This window comes from Hemitrygon akajei, chromosome 3, assembly GCF_048418815.1.
Source record: "Hemitrygon akajei chromosome 3, sHemAka1.3, whole genome shotgun sequence".
Taxonomy (NCBI): domain Eukaryota; kingdom Metazoa; phylum Chordata; class Chondrichthyes; order Myliobatiformes; family Dasyatidae; genus Hemitrygon; species Hemitrygon akajei.
In genome coordinates this window covers 23982426-24002068 of record NC_133126.1, presented here as the reverse complement: position 1 = coordinate 24002068, position 19643 = coordinate 23982426, and the positions used below count along the sequence as shown (strand labels likewise).

Below are 19643 nucleotides of genomic sequence, written 5' to 3'. Positions count from 1 at the left end.
CTGAATGGTTGTGGAGAGGATGTTTCCTATGGTGGGAGAGTCTAAGACCAGAGGACACCGCCTCAGAATTGAGGGGCATCCTTTTAGAATGGAGATGAGGAGGAATTTCTTTAGCCAGAGAGTGGTGAATCTGTGGGATTCTTTGCCACAGGCAGTTGTGGAGGCGAAATCTTTATGTATATTTAAGGCAGAGGTTGATAGATTTGTGATTGGTCAGGGCATGAAGGGATATGGAAAGAAGACGTGAGATTAGGGCTGAGAGAAAAATTAGATCAGCCATGGTGTGTAACAAACACAACATGCTGGAGGAACCTAGCAGGCCAGGTTGCATCTATGAAAAAAAATACAGTCAACATTTCAGGACGAGACCCTTCAGCAGAACTCCATAAATGCCTGGCCTGCTGAGTTCCTGCAGCGTTTTGTGTGTGCTGTTTGGATTTCCAGCATCTGCAGATTCTCTCTTGTCAGCCATGATGAAATGGTGGAGCAGAGTAGATGGGCAAATGGCCTAATTCTGCTCCTATATCTTATGGTCTTATGGTGCTATGGTCTTCTATTTCCTCACATTCATGTATCTATCCAACTGTCTCTTAGAAGTCTTCAATATATCTACTTCTACCACCACTCCAGGCAGCGCATTTCGGGCACCCACCAGTCTCTGTTTAACAAACTTGCCCCTCACATTCTCTTTTGAAATTACCCCCTCTCGCCTTAAATGTATTAGACATTTCAACCCTGGGAAAAAGGTACTGTCTGTCTACTCTGTCCATACCTCTGTCAGATCTGTTTGTTTAAAGGTCTGAAAACAGCGGAATGTGACCTTGAGTCTGCTGGTTCATGCTCTTAGGCTTTTGGACATTCTATCCTTTGGGAGAAGAGAGAATGGCTAGGGTGGGAGGGTTCCTCAATTATGATTATTTTCCTGAGACAGCAGAAAATGTAGATGGAGTCAATGGAGGGGAGGCCGGGGTGCACTCACAAATGTACAATTTCTTGCACTCTTGTGCAGAGCAGTTGCCATACCATGCAGTAATGTCTGGATAGGATGCTTTTTAAGGTTAAAGATTAAGTTTAGCTTTTTTACCACATATTGAGTGAAACATACAGAGAAGTGTGTCATTTGAATCAATGACCAACCCAGTCCGAGGATGTGCAGAGGGCAGACTGCAAGTGGTTGCCATTCTTCCAGCAGGAATATAACATGTCTATAACTTAGGAACCATAACCTTTCAAACGGGAGTGGATATTGGAGCACCAGAGGAAACCCATGCGGTCATGGGGAGACTGTACAAACTCCATACAGACAGTGGCTGGAATTGAACCTCAATCACTACAGTGTAAAATGTTACACTGACCACTACACGACCGTGTATGGTGCATCTTTTACAATTGGTGAAAGTTATTGGGGACATATACGTGGAACTCTCCACATACCTGGATGAGTACAGCTCAAACTACACATAGATTAATGAGAAAGATTAGCTTAATTTTTTCCCCCGTACATTAAAACATACAGTGAAATGCATTGTTTGCAACACAGTCCAAGGATGTGCTGGGGTCCGCCTGCAAGTGTTGCCACACTTCTGGTGTCAACATAGCATGTCCACATCTTACTAACCCTAACCCGTATTTTTTTGGAATGTGGGAGGAAACCAGAGCACCCAGAGGAAAACCACGCGCTCATGAGGAGAATTTAAAAACTCTTTACAACCGCGGTGAGGATTGAACTCTGCTCAGTGGCACTGTAAAATATTACGCTATGGTACATCTATAAAAATTGGTGAGGGTTATTGGGGACATGAAAGTGGAATTTATTCCTTCTGTTGTAATGCTTAAGGCTGTTATTCTGGGCACAAGAAGTTTATTTTGTAAGTTGCCCTTGTTGATTTATATATTTAATGGCCATGTACTGTGGGAATAGCAGTGCCGTGGTCATGTCACTGCATTATTAATTCCCAGAATCTGATTAAGATCCCACCAAGGCATGCAGAGCATTCGATGTCAGTTTTAAAAAAGCTCGGACCAGAAAAGTGACCTTGAAACTATCAAACTAAACCAGCTGCATAACTAGTCACAAAGGCCTTTGACAAAATAAATTTGTGATCCTTATAAAGCCATAAGACATAAGCCATTTGGCCTATCAAGTCTGCTCCACCATTCCATCATGGCTAACACTGCCTCACTTTTTTAATATATATTCTGTTTTTTGCAGAGTTTTTGGTCTGTTCAGTAGATGTATATCCACATGAGTTGGCTAGTGTTAAATTAGGGGTTGCTGGGCCGTGCAGCTTAGAGGGCTGGAAGGGCCTGTTCTGTGCTTTATCTCAATAAATAAATGAACCTTTGACACCCTTCCTAATTGGGAACCTATCAACCTCCGCTTTAAATATACCCAATGACTTGGCCTCCACAGCCGTCAATGGCAATGACCTCCACAGATTCACCACCCACTGTCCAAGGAAATTCCTCTTCATCCCTGTTCTAAAGGGACCTCCTTGTAATCTGAGGCTGTGCCCTCTAGGTCCTAGACTCCCCCACAATAGGAAATATTTGATAGGTTTCATTGAGATTCCCCCTCATTCTTCTAAACTCCAGCCTTATATAACCATATAACAATTACAGCATGGAAACAGGCCATCTCGGCCCTTCTAATCCATGCCGAACACTTACTCTCACCTAGTCCCACTGACCTGCACTCAGACCATAACCCTCCATTCCTTTCCTGTCCATATACCTATCCAATTTTATTTTAAATGACAATATGAAACCTGCCTCTACCACTTCTACTGGAAGCTCGTTCCACACAGCTACCACTCTCTGAGTAAAGAAGTTCCCCCTCGTGTTACCCCTAAATTTTTGCCCCTTAACTCTCAACTCATGTCCTCTTGTTTGAATCTCCCCTACTCTCAATGGAAGAAGCCTATCCACGTCAACTCTATCTATCCCCCTCGTTATTTTAAATACCTCTATCAAGTCCCCCCTCAATCTTCTACACTCCAAAGGATAAAGACTTAACTTGTTCAACTTTTCTCTGTAACTTAGGTGCTGAAACCCAGGTAACGTTCTAGTAAATCTTCTCTGTACTCTCTCTATTTTGTCGACATCTTTCCTATAATTCGGTGACCAGAACCGTACACATACTCCAAATTTGGCCTTACCAATGCTTTGTACAATTTTAACATTACATCCCAACTCTTATACTCAATGCTCTGATTTATAAAGGCCAGCATACCAAAAGTTTTCTTCGCCACCCTATCCACATGAGATTCCACCTCCAGGGAACTGTGCACCATTATTCCTAGATCACTCTGTTCTACTGCATTCTTCAATGCCCTACCATTTACCCTGTATGTCCTATTTGGATTATTCCTACCAAAATGTAGCACCTCACACTTATCAGCATTAAACTCCATCTGCCATCATTCAGCCCACTCTTCTAAATCTGGCCTAACTGGCCTAAATCTCCCTGCAAGCTTTGAAAACCTACTTCATTATCCACAACACCACCTATCTTAGTATCATCTGTATACTTACTAATCCAATTTACCACCCCATCATCCAGATCATTAATGTATATGACAAACAACATTGGACCCAGTACAGATCCCTGAGGCACACCACTAGTCACCGGCCTCCAACATGACAAACAGTTATCCACCACTACTCTCTGGCATCTCCCATCCAGCCACTGTTGAATCCATTTTACTACTTCAATATTAATACCTAACAATTGAACCTTCCTAACTAACCTTCCGTGTGGAACCTTGTCAAAGGCCTTACTGAAGTCCATATAGACAACATCCACTGCTTTACCCTCATCAACTTTCCTCATAACCTCTTCAGAAAATTCAATAAGATTTGTCAAACATGACCTTCCATGCACAAATCCATGTTGACTGTTCCTAATCAGACCCTGTCTATCCAGATAATTATATATACCATCTCTAAGAATACTTTCCATTAATTTACCCACCATTGATGTCAAACTTACAGGCCTATAACTGCTAGGTTTACTCTTAGAACCCTTTTTAAACAATGGCACAACATGAGCAATACGCCAATCCTCCGGCACCATCCCCGTTTCTAATGACATTTGAAATATTTCTGTCAGAGCCCCTGCTATTTCTACACTAACTTCCCTCAAGGTCCAGGGAATTTCCTGTCAGGACCCAGAGACTTATCCACTTTTATATTCCTTAAAAGTGCCAGTACTTCCTCTTCTGTAATCATCATAGTTTCCATAACTTCCCTACTTGTTCCCCTTACCTTATACAGTTCAATATCCTTCTCCTTAGTGAATACCGAAGAAAAGAAATTGTTCAAAATCTCCCCCATCTCTTTTGGCTCCACACATAGCTGTCCACTCTGATTCTCTAAGGGACCAATTTTATCCCTCACTATCCTTTTGCTATTAATATAACTGTAGAAACCCTTTGGATTTATTTTCACCTTAGTTGCCAAAGCAACCTCATATCTTAGTTTAGCTTTCTTTTCTAATTTCTTTCTTAATATTCTTTTTACATTCTTTATATTCCTCGAGCACCTCATTTACTCCATGCTGCCTATATTTATTGTAAATATCTCTCTTTTTCCGAACCAAGTTTCCAATATCCCTTTAAAACCATGGCTGTCTCAACCTTTTATCCTTTCCTTTCAACCTAACAGGAACATAATGATTCTGTACCCTCAAAATTTCACCTTTAAATTACCTCCATTTCTCTATTACATCCTTCCCATAAAACAAATTGTCTCAATCCACTCCTTCTAAATCCTTTTGCATCTCCTCAAAGTTAACCTTTCTCCAATCAAAAATCTCAACCCTGGGTCCAGTCCTATACTTCTCCATAATTATGTTGAAACTAATGGCAACTTATATTTGATTGCAGAATTGAAATGACCCTCTTGGTGCAATATTGCAGGCCACTGATTTGTACCACTGTTTCCTGTGTACACCAGAGCTTCCTAACATGCCTGTAAGGATGGTCAATAAATCCACTGTTCACCCAGACCCACTCACATAGAGTCCCAGTGTTACAGAGCAAACTAGAAGGAGCATTTGGTGGGCTCTGGGTCTGTACTCGTTGGTGTTTAGAAGAGTTTTGTAACTCCAGAAATTAATCAAAAGAAAAACATGGGAGCCAGGATTGACTTGTCTACTTAGTTTTCCTTCCTTTTCTTTGTGAGGCTCTCACATGTGACATGGTGGTGTAATGATGTGAGGCATTCACACACTTCTTACATGTAACCTGAACAAAGAATGCTTAATCAAGCAACGATATACAAATTTACTCAAATATTACTGCAGTCTTTACCTCTGTGTTCCCCCCCCCCCCCATACTTCCTTCAGTTGCCCTAAAATTATGCCTCCTTGTATTGGCCCTTTCTGGATGGGATAAAGTCTCTGGCTATCTATTTGATCTATGCCTCTTATCATCTTGTACATCTATCTCAAGTAATCTCTCATCTTCCTTCGCTCCAGAGAGAAAAGCCCTAGCTTTCTCAACCTATCCTCATAAGATATGATCTCTAATATAGGCAGCATCCTGGCAAACTTTCTCCGCACCCTCTTTAAAGCTTCCATATCCTCCTATAATGAGGCAATCAGAACTGAAAATAATATTCCAAGAGGGGGCACAATATTTCATAACGTTAAATAACCAAACCTGTGTTAATTTTGAATGCCCTTGGGCGTACAGGTGGAAGAGTCTGATGCAGGCTTGGGGACTGAACGATTGGAGGATACATCTGCTACATTAAGTGACCAGAATGATTTCCCTTCCTCCTCTTTGACTGCAGGCATGTGCTGTAAGTATGGACAGGCTCCTCCCTAACTACAAGCCTCAAATCTACTGTGAAAGTTTCGTCAACAATTGAATACCCAGTTGTTCAGAATACACACAAGCTCAGCTTTAATGAGTGCTATCTACAGACCTAGACGTGACCCTGCCTCTGGCCGTAATGCATCCTGTCCATTTCTGGAAAGGATAAACCTCTGCTTTTGCGATGTGGTATTGCCAATAAAACCTTGCTCTATTTCTAAACAGTGGTTAGATTGCAATTCAATACAAGTGCTAGATGTGGAGTGGCATGGCTAGCTTTACAGTGGGCCAGCTGTAAAATCGGGATTTGATTCTTGCTGGTGTCTGTAAGGCATTTGTGTGTCCCCCCTGTGACTGCATGGGTTTCTTCCCGGTACTCAGGTTTCTTCCCACATTTTAAAGATGTACAGGTCAGGGATAATGAGTTGTGGGCATGATACGTTGACACTGGAAGTATATCCTTGGATTATATTAGTCAGACTGTGCAATGAGTGTAACGCTATTGCAACACCAGCGACCCAGGTTCAATTCTGCCACTGTCAGTAAGGAGTTTGTTCATTTTCCCCATGACCACGTGGGTTTCCACTGGGTGCCCTGGTTTCCTCCCACGTTCCAAGCTTGGGTTAATGAGTGGTGTGAATACTGTGTTGGTGCCAGTTACTGACTGCCCAGCACAATCCTCACTGAACTGAATTGACATCTACTGCCTCTCCTTTGACCACCCTGCATGTTACTTCTGGCTGCTGAGGTTTCCTCACAGATTCCAAAGACATACAGGTTAGCAGATTAATTGGTCACATGGATGTAATTGGGGGAGAGTGCCATGGGCTAGAAGGGCTTTTTAATGTGCCATATCTCTAAATAAAATAAAAATAAAATGTTAATATTTTCTTGCAGGCATTTCCACACAAAAAAAGAGATACAATAGAACTTAAGAAAAATAAATCCATACGCCTCACCCTTTGCAGTCTCCCAGAATATGCAACTGGCAAAGCATGGTTCAAATGGGAAGCTGGTATTTTTCACAATGGTGCACAGAAGTGCACTCAGAGGCCACTTTATTAGGTACAGGAGTGTGGTCTTCTGCTGCTGTAGCCCATCACCTCAAGGTTTGACGTGTTGTGTGTTCAGAGGTGCTCTTCTGCACACAACTGTTGCAGTGCCTGGTTATTTGAGTTGCTATTGTCTTCCAAAGGATCAAAGGTTCATTTATTATCAAAGTATATATGCAGTATATAACTCTGAGCTTCTTCTCCGAAACAAAGAAAAACCTGGAAAGTCCGTTCAGAGAGAAACAGCAAACCCATCCTGTTCCCACATATAAAAAGAACGATCATCAGTGCGCCAAACCCCTCTCCCCCTGAACAAAACGTATCAAGAACATCAGCCCCCAATTCCCCCTTCATCTACAAAAAAAGCAATCAACCCCCGAATTCCCCTTTCCCACAAAAAAACCTAACAAAAATGCAAAAAGTACATTGACCCCCAGAACCGTCCTCCACCCCGCACAAAAAAACGAGAATGAATAAGCGAAAACACAGAATATTAATACCATAAGACTGAGCTTTAAACAGTCTGGCCATTATCCTCAGACCTCTCTCACTAACAAGGTATTTTCTCCCACAGAACTGATGCTCACTGAATTTTTTTGTTTCCCGCACCATTCTCTGTAATCTCTAGAAACTGTTGTATGTGAAAGTCCCAGGAAATCAGCAGTTTTTGAGATCCCCAAACTACCCCATCTGGCATCTACAATCATTCCACGGTCAAAGTCACTTAGATCATATTTCTTCCCTGTTCTGAGGTTTGGTCTGAAAACAACTAAATCTCTTGACCATATTTAGTAATTAAGTTGCTGCTACATGATTGACTGATTAGGTCTTTGTATTAACGAACAGGTGTACAGATGTAGCAAATAAAGTGGCCACTGAGTGTAGGTAACATTTACAGAGGAGAATCATTTGTTTACACCAAGCCTTTGTACTGGAGTTTATTTTGCTCACAAGCTTTCTATGGCCCTAATCCCACTGGCAAACCCTTCCTTTCATTCTTTTCAATGTGCTTATTCAACTTTCCCATAAATGCATTACACAAGAGATTCTGCAGATGCTGGAAATCCAGAATAGCACACACAAAATGGTGGAGGGACAGGGAAGGTCAGGCTGCATCTGTGGAGGGGAGTAAACAGTCGACGTTTTAGGCCAAGACCCTTTGTCAGGACTGGAAAGGAAGAGGGAAGAAGCCAGAATAAGAAGTTAGGAGATGGGAAAGGATTGCAAGTTGGCAGGTGATAGGTAACATTAGGTGAGGGGGAAGGTGATTGGGAGGGGGAGAGAGATGAATTAGGAAACTGGAAGAGGATGGGTGTCAACCTGTGACGCTGCTTCAAACTAATTACTTTTATCTACAAATGTAAATATACTTATCCTTTTATGCTGTGTATAATCGTTGGATATTGTTTCGATATAGAATTTTAAGGTATATAAAGTTAGAGGCATAGGAAAGGTAGATGGTCTGAATCCTTTTCTGAAACAAGAGGGCTTGGGAGAGAGAAAGGAATTTTGAAGGGGATTGAGGGGAAAACAATTTACATAGAATGGCCGATAGCTGAAACATGTTGCCAGAGGAAGTGTTGGATTCGGAATCAGAATTGGGTTTATTACTACTGACACGTCGTGAAATTTATTGTTTTGTGACATTACTACAGTGCAATACATAAAATATGCTATAAATTACAATGGAACATATATATCAAATAAGAGGTAGTGTTCATGGATTCATTGTACATTCAGAAATCTGATGGTGGAGGGGAAGAACCTGTTTCTAAAACATTGAGTGTGTGTCTTCAGGCTCCTGTACGTCCTCCCTAATGGTAGTAATGAACATGAAAGTGGGGGTTCTTAATGATGGATCTGCCTTTTTGAGGCATCTGCTTTTAAAGATACAATCACTACATTTAAGAGATATTTAGACAGGTACTTGAATAGACAAGACATAGTAGAATAAGGACCGAAGGCAGTAATGCGATTATTGTAGACAGATGAAAAGGTCAGCATGGTTATGATGGAGCAAGTGGTCTTTCTCAATGACCCTACATCTTTTTCGAATCATCTCTGGTACCCCAGCATTATCAAATCAAGTTTCTATATAGATTTAATGTAACTTCCATGCTCGTTAGTTCTTACTCTTTGGAATAAACCTTGGACTTTGTTTGCATTTTTATGGGCTTATTATCTTGCACTATTCATTAAGAAGTTATGGTGTTAGCCGAGCATCCAGTCCAGTGTCAAATGAAGACAGAATGAATGCGGAAACAGCAGTGATTTAAATATTTATCTAAAATTACCATTCAAGCAGAAAATCTTTTGTGAAGAGATGATTGGACATGGCAGAGCGTGGTAGGAGGATAACTGAGAACTCCCGGTGAGACTGTGAAGTATTGCACAATATACTGTATAACATATGGGAGCCAAAGTCTTATGAAGAAATAGTTTAACTCTTCTTTGTGTCACACCAGTTATTTGCAGATTATGCTTTGTTTGAAGTGAACTGCCATGGAGTTGCTCCTTTTTACCATAGCTGGTACCCAGTACTTTGCCTTTGTAAAGTGCAGGTGTGGTAGGGTTGCTGTCTTCTCACTGCTGCCATTGGGAAGGAAGTACAAGAGCCTTGGGTCCTACACCACCGAGTTCAGGAACAGTTACTACTCTGCAACCATCAGACTCCTGAATAACTTCATTCACCACAACACTGAACTGATTACTGAACACAACCTATGGACTCACTTTCAAGAACTCTACAACTCATGTTCTCGGTATTATTTATTTACATTATTACTATTATTACTTTTTATTTTTTTTATTTTGTCTTCTTTTTCTTGATTGGTTTCAGTCTTTGTTTTTGTGTACACAAAATGTTGGAGAAACTCAGCAGGCCAGGCAGTGTTTATGGAAAAGAGTAAACAGTTGACATTTCGGGCCAGAACTCAATGAAGGGTCTCAGCCCGAAGCATTGACTGTTTAATCTTTTCCGTAGATGCTGCCTGGCCTGCAGAGTTCTTCCAGCATCTTTGGTGTGTTGCTTTGGAATCAGATAGATATATACTTCATTGATCCCAAAGGAAATTAGAGTGTCTACAAATACACAAATATTAGAAGAAAAGTGAGAAATAATAGAAAAAACATTACCTCAAACAGTCTAACAGGAGGGAGTCATCACTTTCCCGACTACAGGTTGACTCATTATAGAGCCTAATAGCCGAGGGTAAGAACGACTTCATATAGCACTCTTTGGAGCAACGCAGTTGCCTTAATTTATTACTAGAAATGCTCCTCTGTTTGGCCAAGATGGCATGGAGAGGATGAGAGACATTGTCCAGAATTGCCAGGATTTTCCATAGGCTCCTTTGCTCTATCACAGTCTCCAGTGTGTCCAGTTTGACTCCTATAACAGAGCCAGCCTTTCTAATCAGTTTATTGAGCCTGTTGGCATCACCCATTGCCCCAACACACCACATCATAGAAGATTAATCTGGGGACAACAGACTAGAAGAACATGTGAAGGAAAGGCATACTTCAAAGGACCTCAGTCTACTCAGGAAGTAGAGGCGACTCCGGCCCTTCTTGTGCACAGCCTCCGCATTGGTGCTCCACTCTAGTCTGTCATCCAGGTGCACCCTCAGATACTTGTAAGTGTTCACCACATCCACGTTCTCACCATCAACAGTAATTGGGAGCAGTGCAGGCTTAGTCTTCCTAAAGTCCGTCACCATCTTGTTTGTCTTACTGATGTTGAGCTGCGGATGATTCGGCTTGGACCATTTGATAAAGTCCTCCATCAGGACCCATCCTCCTGTCCTCCCTTTATACACTCAACTATTACTGAGTCATCAGAGGATTTTTGCAGATGACATGACTCAATGTTGTATCTAAAGTCCGAGGTATACAGGGTAAACAGAAAGGGAGCCAATACGGTCCCCTGTGGGGCCCCAGTACTGCCTATAGCCATGTCTGACACACTGCTCTGAAGCTCCACAAACTGTGGTCTGCCAGTCAGGTAGTCCACTATCCTGGTTACAATGGAAATGCGAACCTGCATTGAATGGAGCTTTTCCCCCAATAGTGAATGCTGTATGGTATTGAAGGCTCTTGAGAAATCAAGAAACATGATCCTCACAGTGCTACCCTTCTTATTCAAATGGGAGTAGGCTCTGTTCAGCAGGTAGATGACAGCATCATCCACTCCAATGTGCTCCCGGTAGGCAAGGGGATCGAGGGCTGATCTGATGAGGGGTCAGAGGTGAGTAGGACCAGCCTCTCTAGGGTCTTTATGTTGTATGAGGTCAGGGTCAGCATCTACAGATTTTCTCATGTTTGTTTGTGTGTAGTTTTTAATTGATTCTATTGTATTTCTTTGTTCTACTATGAATGTTTGCAAAGAAAATCTCAGGGTAGTATATGGTGACATATACGTACTTTGATAGAAATTTACTTTGAGCTTTGAACTTTAGCCAATGCCCATTAAGTCTCAGGGTTGACGGATCTGCTGCTCATGCTGCAGCGGGAGGAATACATTTGACTTCAACAAGAATGCGCTAGCTCCAGGTTTAATTACTGGGTAGCACGGTAGCAAAGCGGTTAGCACAATGCTTTACAGGACTGGCTGTGAGATCGGGTTTCCATTCCCACTGCTGTTTGTATGGTGTACCCAGAGAAAACCTATCTCTTCCTCCCATTTATATCAGTAAGCCATTTGATAAGGATCCCCATGTGAGGTTCATTCAGAAAGTAATGAGGCATGGGATCTAAGGGTACCTTGCTTTGTGGAACCAGAATTGGCTTACCCACAGAAGGCAAAGGATGGTTGTGGATGGGTCATATTCTGCATGGAGGATGGTGACCAGTGGTGTTCCACAGGGATCAGTTCTGGGACCCCTCACTTTGTGATTTTTATAAATGACCTGGATGAAGAAGAAGGGTGGACTAGTAAGTTTGCTGATGATACAAAAGTGGGGGTGTTGTGGATAGTCTGGAGGGTTGTCCAAGGTTACAGTGGGACATCAATAAGATGCAGAACTAGGCTGAGAAGTGGCAGATGGAGTTCAACCCAGATAAGGAAATTACAAGCAGAGTAGACAAAGGAGATGCAATTGATGTGGTGTACAGGTTTCCCCCACTATCTGAAGGTGGAGTGTTCCTATGAAACGGTTCATAAGCCGGAATGTAGTAAAGTGAATAAGCAACTACCATTTATTTATATGGGAAAAATTTGTGAGCGTTCCCAGACCCAAAAAATAACCTGCAAAATCATGCCAAATAACACATAAAACCTAAAATGACACTAACATATAGTAAAAGCAGGAATGATATGATAAATACACAGCCTATATAAAGTAGAAATACTTATCTGTAATCATTTCAGCACTGTCCACCATAGCGAAAATCTCACGCAAGCACTCTCGGTAGAAGCAATCTCTCCAGTAACCTTTAAGCTATGAAGCTGCCAAATCATACCAAATAGGTCATAAAAATAAACAGCCTATATAAAGTAGAAATAATGTATGTACAGTGTATTTTAACTTACCAGAATCGGGAAGACAGCAAGCACACTGATGATGGTGTGTTAGGCTGAGTCATCAGAGGTTGGGGTGGTGGGAAGTAGAGGAGACTGGAGTGTCATCTCATCGTTGTCTGTTTCCATCAGGGCGGGCAGGTCACCTTCTTCTATGTCCGCCTGCCTTAATGTCAAAGGTCGAGGTTCATTGTCGTGGCTGATGTGGAAGGCTTGAAAAACGACAGTACGCTTGACTGCTTAGCCTCACGCATTCTTCTATCATAGTTCCTTGTAAGCACTCAAACCATCCTACAAATATGCCCTAAACCTATGTACCCTTTCAAAATTAAAGTTATACTTTTCTGCAATCATTGCAGCGTTGTCAATTGCAGCGAAAATCTGATGCAATTGCTTCACGTTCAGTTCCTGGACAAATTCACTTTCGGGCTGTTGCTACTGCGTTCAGTTTTGATTGTTATCCTTTCCTCTTGCAATTGTATCAACTCTTTATCTATCAGTTCTTGGTCATGGGATGCCAAAACCTCTTCAACATCATCTTCGTCAACTTCCACAAACTCAGCCTCCTTAGCCAAACTCACTATGTCCTTACTTCGTTCACCACGATTGAAACGCTTAATTATGTCTAGTTTTAAGTGTAACACCCTTACGAGCTCTTTTAGGCATTTCCGATACCTTAGAACTCATTTTGTTAATGGATGCACAAAATAAATTGACATAAAGCACAGATGCTCACAGGCACCTGTTTAAGCAATGGCAGCTAGAATGCAGTTCCAGGGGAGGCTCTGGCTTTTCTCGCGCGCTGCCTTTTTTTGTAACAGTGAAAACACATTCTGTTAGCGAAAGCATGTAACTAATGTAGGTCTTTTGTAACAGCGAGGTGTCGTAAAGCGAATGTTTGAAAAACAGGGGACACCTGTACTTGGATTATCAGAAGGCTTTTGACAAGGTGCCATACATGAGGCTACTTAGCAAGATAGGAGCCCATAGAATTACAGGGAAATTACTAGCATAGGGGGAGCATTGGCTGATCCGCAGAAAACAGAGACTGGGAATAAAGGGATCCTATTCTGGCTGGCTGCTGGTTACCAGTGGAGTTCCACAGGCGTTCGTGTTGGGACTGCTGGTTTTTAGGATGTATGTCAATGATCTGGACTATGGGATTAATGGATTTGTGGCTAAATTTGCCGATGATACAAAGATAGGTGGAGAAGCAGGTAGTGTTGCAGAAACAGAGAGCCTGCAAAGAGACTTAGGTAGTTCAGGGGAATAGGCAAAGAAGCAGCAAATGAAATACAATGTTGGAAAGTGTATGGTCATGCACTTTGGTGGACGAAATAAATGGGCAGACTATTATTTAGATGGGGAAATAATTCAAAATGCAGAATTCAAAATACTTGGGAGTCCTTGTTCAGGATACCCTAAAGGTTAACCTCCAGATTGAGTCAGTTGTGAAGAAGGCAAATGCAATGTTGGCATTCATTTTAGAGGTATAGAATATGAGTAGGGATGTGATGTTGAGGCTCTGTAAGGCACTCATGAGACCACACTTGGAGTATTGTGTGCAGTTTTGGGCTCTTTATTTTAGAAAGAATATATTAACATTGGAGAGGGTTCAGAGAAGATTCACAAAAATGATTCCAGGAATGAAAGGGTTACCATATGAGGAACGTCTGGCAGCTCTTGGGCTGTATTCCCTGGAGTTCAGGAGAATGAGGGGGGATCTCATATAAGCATTCCAAACGTTAAAAAGTCTGAACAGATTAGATATGGCAAAGTTGTTTCCCATGGTAGGGGAGCCTAGGAGAAGAGGGCATGACTTCAGGATTGAAGAATGTCCATTTAGAAGAGAGATGCGGATAAATTACTTCAGTCAGAGAGTGGTAAATCTGTGGAATTTGTTATCACGAGCGGTTGTGGATGCCAAGTCATTGGGTGTATTTAAGGCAGAGATAGTTAGGTTCTTGGTTAGCCAGGGCATCAAATGATATGGGGAGAAGGCAGGGGAGTGGGGATAACTGGAAGAATTGGATCAGCCCATGATTGAAAGGCGGAGCGGACTCAATGAGCCGAATGGCCTACTTCTGCTGCTATATCTTATATAATATTGATGGTAATTCTCTTGGCAGTGTGGAGGATCAGCAAGATGTTGTGGTCCATGTCCATACGACACTCAAAGCTGCTGCGCAGGTTGAAAGTGTTGTTAAGAAGGTGTATGGTGTGTTGGCCTTCATCAACTGTGGGTTTGAGTTCAAGAGCCGTGAGGTAAAGTTATAGGTTTATAAGACCTTAGTTAGACCCCAGTTTGTTAGTTCAGTTCTGGTCACCTCATTATAGGAAGAATGTGGATGCTAAAGAGAGAGTGCAGAGGAGATTTACAAGGATGTTGTCTGGATTGGAGAATAGGTTGAGTGAACTTGGCCTTTTCTCCTTGGAACAACTGAGGGTAAGAGGTGACCTGACAGGGGTGTATCATATAATGAGAACCATTGGTTGTGGGGATAGCCAGAGATTTTTTTCCCAGGGCTGAAATGGCTAACATGAGGGACACATAGTTTTAAGGTGCTTGGAAGTAGGTACAAGGGGGATATCAGAGGTAAGTTTTTCACACAGAGAGTGATGGGTGTGTGGAATGTACTGCCAGCGAAGGTGGTAGAGGCAGATACAAAAGGGTCTTTTAAGAGACTCTTAGAAAGGTACACGGAACTTAGAAAAATGGAGGGCTATGTGGTAGGGAAATTCTAGACAGCTTCTAGAGTAGGTTACATGGTCGGCACAACATTGTGGGCTGAAGAGCCTGTAATGTGTTGTAGATTTTCTATGTTTCTGTGTTTCTATGTGGTCATGGGTGACTCTTTATTCCCTCCATAGATGCTGCCTGACTTGCACATGTTATATGTGTTGCACCAGATATCCAATATCTACAGAATCACTTGTGTTCATAGTTTAATTCAACATTGTGTTCAGCACAGACATTGGGTCTGTTCCTATGCTGTTTTCTTCTAAGTTCATAAGAGTAAGATCTTCAAGCTGATAGTGTATGAGTCGGGTGGGCTGGTGGGTGGGTTTATAGATACGGTGTCTTTAATTCTCATCTGCAGGTGGATCACTGAGCAATGTTGCATTTTTTGTTGCAGCATCAAGTGGCAGCAGCAACAGGCGAAGAAACCAGCCTCCTGGAATCACAGAAGCAAACGGAATACGAGAATTCGGCAGGCCCACGAGTGGAAGAAAGTCTCCTGCAGAAAAAGACAAGTATTAGGCCATAAAACCAAGTGACAACTGCAAGTTTTCCCAGCAGCTCTAATGAATGGTGACTTAGCTCACACCAAGCAGGGTGTCTGGGAGCATTAATCGAATGTGCTCCCATCCATTTCATGCAAGACAACGGCAGGCACTAAAGGCCTCTCCAAAAGCACAATCTTCTCGATTTATTTTCTTTTGTATTTACCAACATGAGAAATGTGTGCCAGTTACTACAGGAAAAAATATTTCTCAGTGCCAGTGACTGGAAGCTGTAAAATTCTCAATTCGCACAATTGTTCATCTCAGCATGCTTCAGCCTAAATGGAGAATGTGTTTACTAAATAATAGCCAGAGGCTTTAGTCTTCACACCTTTAAAAAACGATTCTTCAGCACAATTTAACAGCGGGTAATGTGTGATAAGCACTCCACGCCAACTTCTGATCTACCTCTTCCATTGAAGATAATGTAAATGCCCAAGGGAGGTTCTGCTCTGGATGAAGAGATTCCTGTTGATGTCAGAGGACAATTTCTTGGTTTTAGTGCATGAAGACAAGGCAGACTCCTGTGATGAGTTCAGCAAGAAGAGGCTAAATCATAAGTTTTTGGCTCTTGTTACAGTTTAAGATTTGGTATCTGGTGTGTGGGGCTGGAGAGTGGATGATACCTGAACTATAACAGCTACAAATGTCCTGTAAGATTAGTGTCATAGAACACTACAGCATGGAAACAGGCCCATCGGCCCGTTTAGTCTGTGTCAATTTGTTACTCTACCTAGTCCCCATGACTTTCACCTGGACCCATAGCCCTCCATTCTCTTCCTATCTATGTACTTATACAAACTTATCTTAAATTTTGTAAGCAATCCCACATTCACATCTTCCACTGACAGCTCATTCCACACTCTCACCACTCACAGAGTGAAGAAGTTTCCCCCTCATGTACCCCTTAAATATTTCACCTTTCACCTTTAACCCATGACCACTAGTTCTAGTTTCACCCAACTTCAGTGGAGAAAGCCTGGTTGTATTTACCCAGTCTATACCTGTTATAATCTTATATATCTGTGTCAAATCTCCCCTCTCCTCTGAGTAAAGAAATTACCCCTTATGGTCCCCTTAAATATTTCACCTTTCACCCTTAAACTATAGCCTCTATAGTTTAAGCCAAACTATACAGCACTTTCCACAATATTGCTTGTTGAAGTGACTGGCTGTGAATACACTAGGACCACATTCCTCTGGACATTCATGTGTACAGGAGCATGCTCTGCCCAGACACACATCCTCCATGGCTTGTTGGCTTCTCAACCTCTGTCTGACATCCAGACTTGCAAAGGTGACAGAATCTCTAGAAATCTTAAGGCCTTACTGATTCTAATCTTACCTAACCTCAGTGAAAAATCCTGCTTGCATTTACTTTCTATACCTCTCGAAACTTGCATATCAAATCTCCTCCCATTCTCCTACACTCCAGAGAATAACATTTCCCTATAGCTCAGGTCCTCAAGTCCTGATAGCATCCTTGTAGATTTTCTCTGCACTCTTTAAATCTTGGTGTTATCTTTCCTGTAAGTAGATCCCAAATTATACTGGCTTGAATGATACTCATGCTTGAAACGTCCTGTGAGACAAGTGTGCTGGGCTCCAGGAGTGAACCCACCTCACAATGCAAGGTGGAGCAATCACATCATCTTCCATCATCAGAGCCCTTTTGAAAAAGAATCTGTGCATCATTCTTCATTTGTGCAGGTTAGGGCACTGATCCCCTTCACTCACTGGCGTTGTCTGTGTGAAAATCAGAAAAAAAATTGCAAATGCCGGAACTCCAACACAAAAACAGAAAATGCTGGAAATACTCAGCAGGTCAGCCAGCATCTGTGGGAAGTGAAACAGAGCCAATGTTTCAGGTCAGAGACTATATGACATAGGAGCAGAATTAGGCCATTTGGGCCATCAAGTCTCTCCGCCATTCGATCAATGCAAGTCTCAGCCAAGTGCTGGGTAACTCTCAAAGTAGAGAAATTTGTTTCTAGGAGCATTTTGCATGTTGATAGTTAATTCTACAAACTATTACCTTTGTTAGTCTGATTAAGGATTTACATTTCTGTTGCTTTAGGATTTGCATAGTTTCGTGTGTCAGCAGAACAAGCCACTCAAGCTGTTTAACATTGTGTGAACACATTACCGAAAACAAGCTGATTATCTTCACTAAAGTCCATTACCGACCGGAATGACTGTGAAATCCTCATACATTTTTTGTGGTATCAAGTCAAACGTGGATAAGGAAACCTACTCTCAATCACCATCTACCATTCCCTCTGTAGCTGATACACATTCATGAGGGACTATTCACAAATAAGAGAAAATCTGTAGATGCTGGAAATCCAAGCAGCACACACAAAATGCTGGAAGAACTCAGCAGGTCAAGCAGCGTCTGCTGAATGGTCTCGGTCCGAAACGTCTACTGTACGTTTTCCATAGATGCTGCCTGGCCTGCCGAAGTTCCTCCAGCATTTTGTGTGTAATGCTGAAATATTCAATAGGTTTCAATGAGTTCAAAACCCCACATTCCCCAACTCATTCTTCAAAACTCCAGTGAGTACAGGCCCAGAGCCATCAAATGCTCCTCATACGTTCTCGTGAACCTCCTCTAACGGCCTGAAAAAAGAAGTGTGGAATGTTCCCAGCATTTTCAGCTTTTATTTAAGGTTTGCATGTGTACAGGAGGAGCATGCTCTGCCCAGACACACATCCTCCATGGCATTGTGTACTGGCTTGTTGGCTTCTCAACCTCTGTCTGACATCCAGACTTGCAAAGGTGACAGAATCTCTAGAAATCTTAAGGCCTTACTGATTCTAATTTTATTTTTATTTTTCATCAGTGTTTATTAAAATTAACACAATTTTGCATCTTCAGCCTTGTTAAAGCACGTTAAGTATATAAACAGCACTTTCCACAATATTGCTTGTTGAAGTGACTGGCTGTGAATACACTAGGACCACATTCCTCAGGACATTCACGGTGTAGGCAATAAATTTTCCCATACTCATCAACCTTATAATATTTAAGGAGAGCAAGTTTGACCTACTTCCCCTTTTGCTGGTTCTTCCTTGGAGTGGTGTATGACTTCTTCATCCTCGTCTTAGCTCCACCATGCAGTCTCAAAACAATGTGCAGTGTTGATTTCTTCCGCATATTGTAATCGAAGAGAGTACAGCCATCCTCCAATTGTTTTTCTGCAAACATCAATCGCTGTTGATCGGAAGGATACCTTTTTTCCTGAATCTCACCCTTATTATTTTCAATTATATCAGCTTAAAGGGTTATCATTTTCCCCGTGATAGTTTTTACAAAAGTGTGCATTTTGAAAGTCAATTCACCACCCTCAGTGGATTCCAGCACAGAATCGAAATAAATGCAATGACATTCCTATCAATGTCTGTGGGGATACTTGAAGCACAGATTTGCAAATGGTTATAACTTGTTGATACAGCACACACACAAAATGCTGGAGGAACTTAGCAGGCCAGGCAGCATCTATGGAAAAAAGTACATTTGATGTTTCAGGCTGAAACTTGTTGATATGCCAATAATACTATTTATTGCCAGTCCTCTTATTAGCTTTTTCAGTGTAGTGACATAACAGCCATGTTATCTTCATCTGTTCTTGAAACGATAGCAAGCAAACAGCTAGAGAAGGAAAGAATAGTTGCAATTATTGAAACAAAGAATGAGGCAAAAACTAGCTCTGCCTGCTAATTTGTACTATGTCATTAATTTAATCTGGAGGTTGTCAGAATCTCACTCACAGTCCTGCCAAAAGGTCTCGGCCTGAAACATCAACTGTACATTTTTCCGTAACTGCTGCCTGGCCTGCTAAGTTTCTCCAGCACTTTGTGTGTGTTGAAAGAAGATCAGTCCAGAAGTTTGCTTTGATTTGGTATTGTAAAATGTGATGAGATACAGAGAAGAGATTTTGTTTGCATGCCATCCAGACAAATCATTCC

General features: G+C 41.9%; 1 protein-coding gene and 1 pseudogene across 1 annotated transcript in view; one reads left to right on the top strand and one right to left on the bottom strand.

The window, feature by feature from the left end:
* LOC140724772 (centrosomal protein of 128 kDa) overlaps nt 1-18778 on the top strand; it is a 612511-nt gene extending 593733 nt beyond the window's left edge. Inside the window, exons 22-23 of the mRNA XM_073039351.1 lie at nt 5697-5805; nt 15527-18778. Of these exons, the coding sequence (XP_072895452.1) occupies nt 5697-5805; nt 15527-15651 (234 nt within the window). The 3' untranslated portion in view covers nt 15652-18778. The remainder of the gene's footprint in view (nt 1-5696; nt 5806-15526) is intronic.
* Nucleotides 18530-18999, bottom strand: LOC140722968 (ubiquitin-ribosomal protein eS31 fusion protein-like; annotated as a pseudogene).
* Nucleotides 19000-19643: the final 644 nt, after the last annotated feature.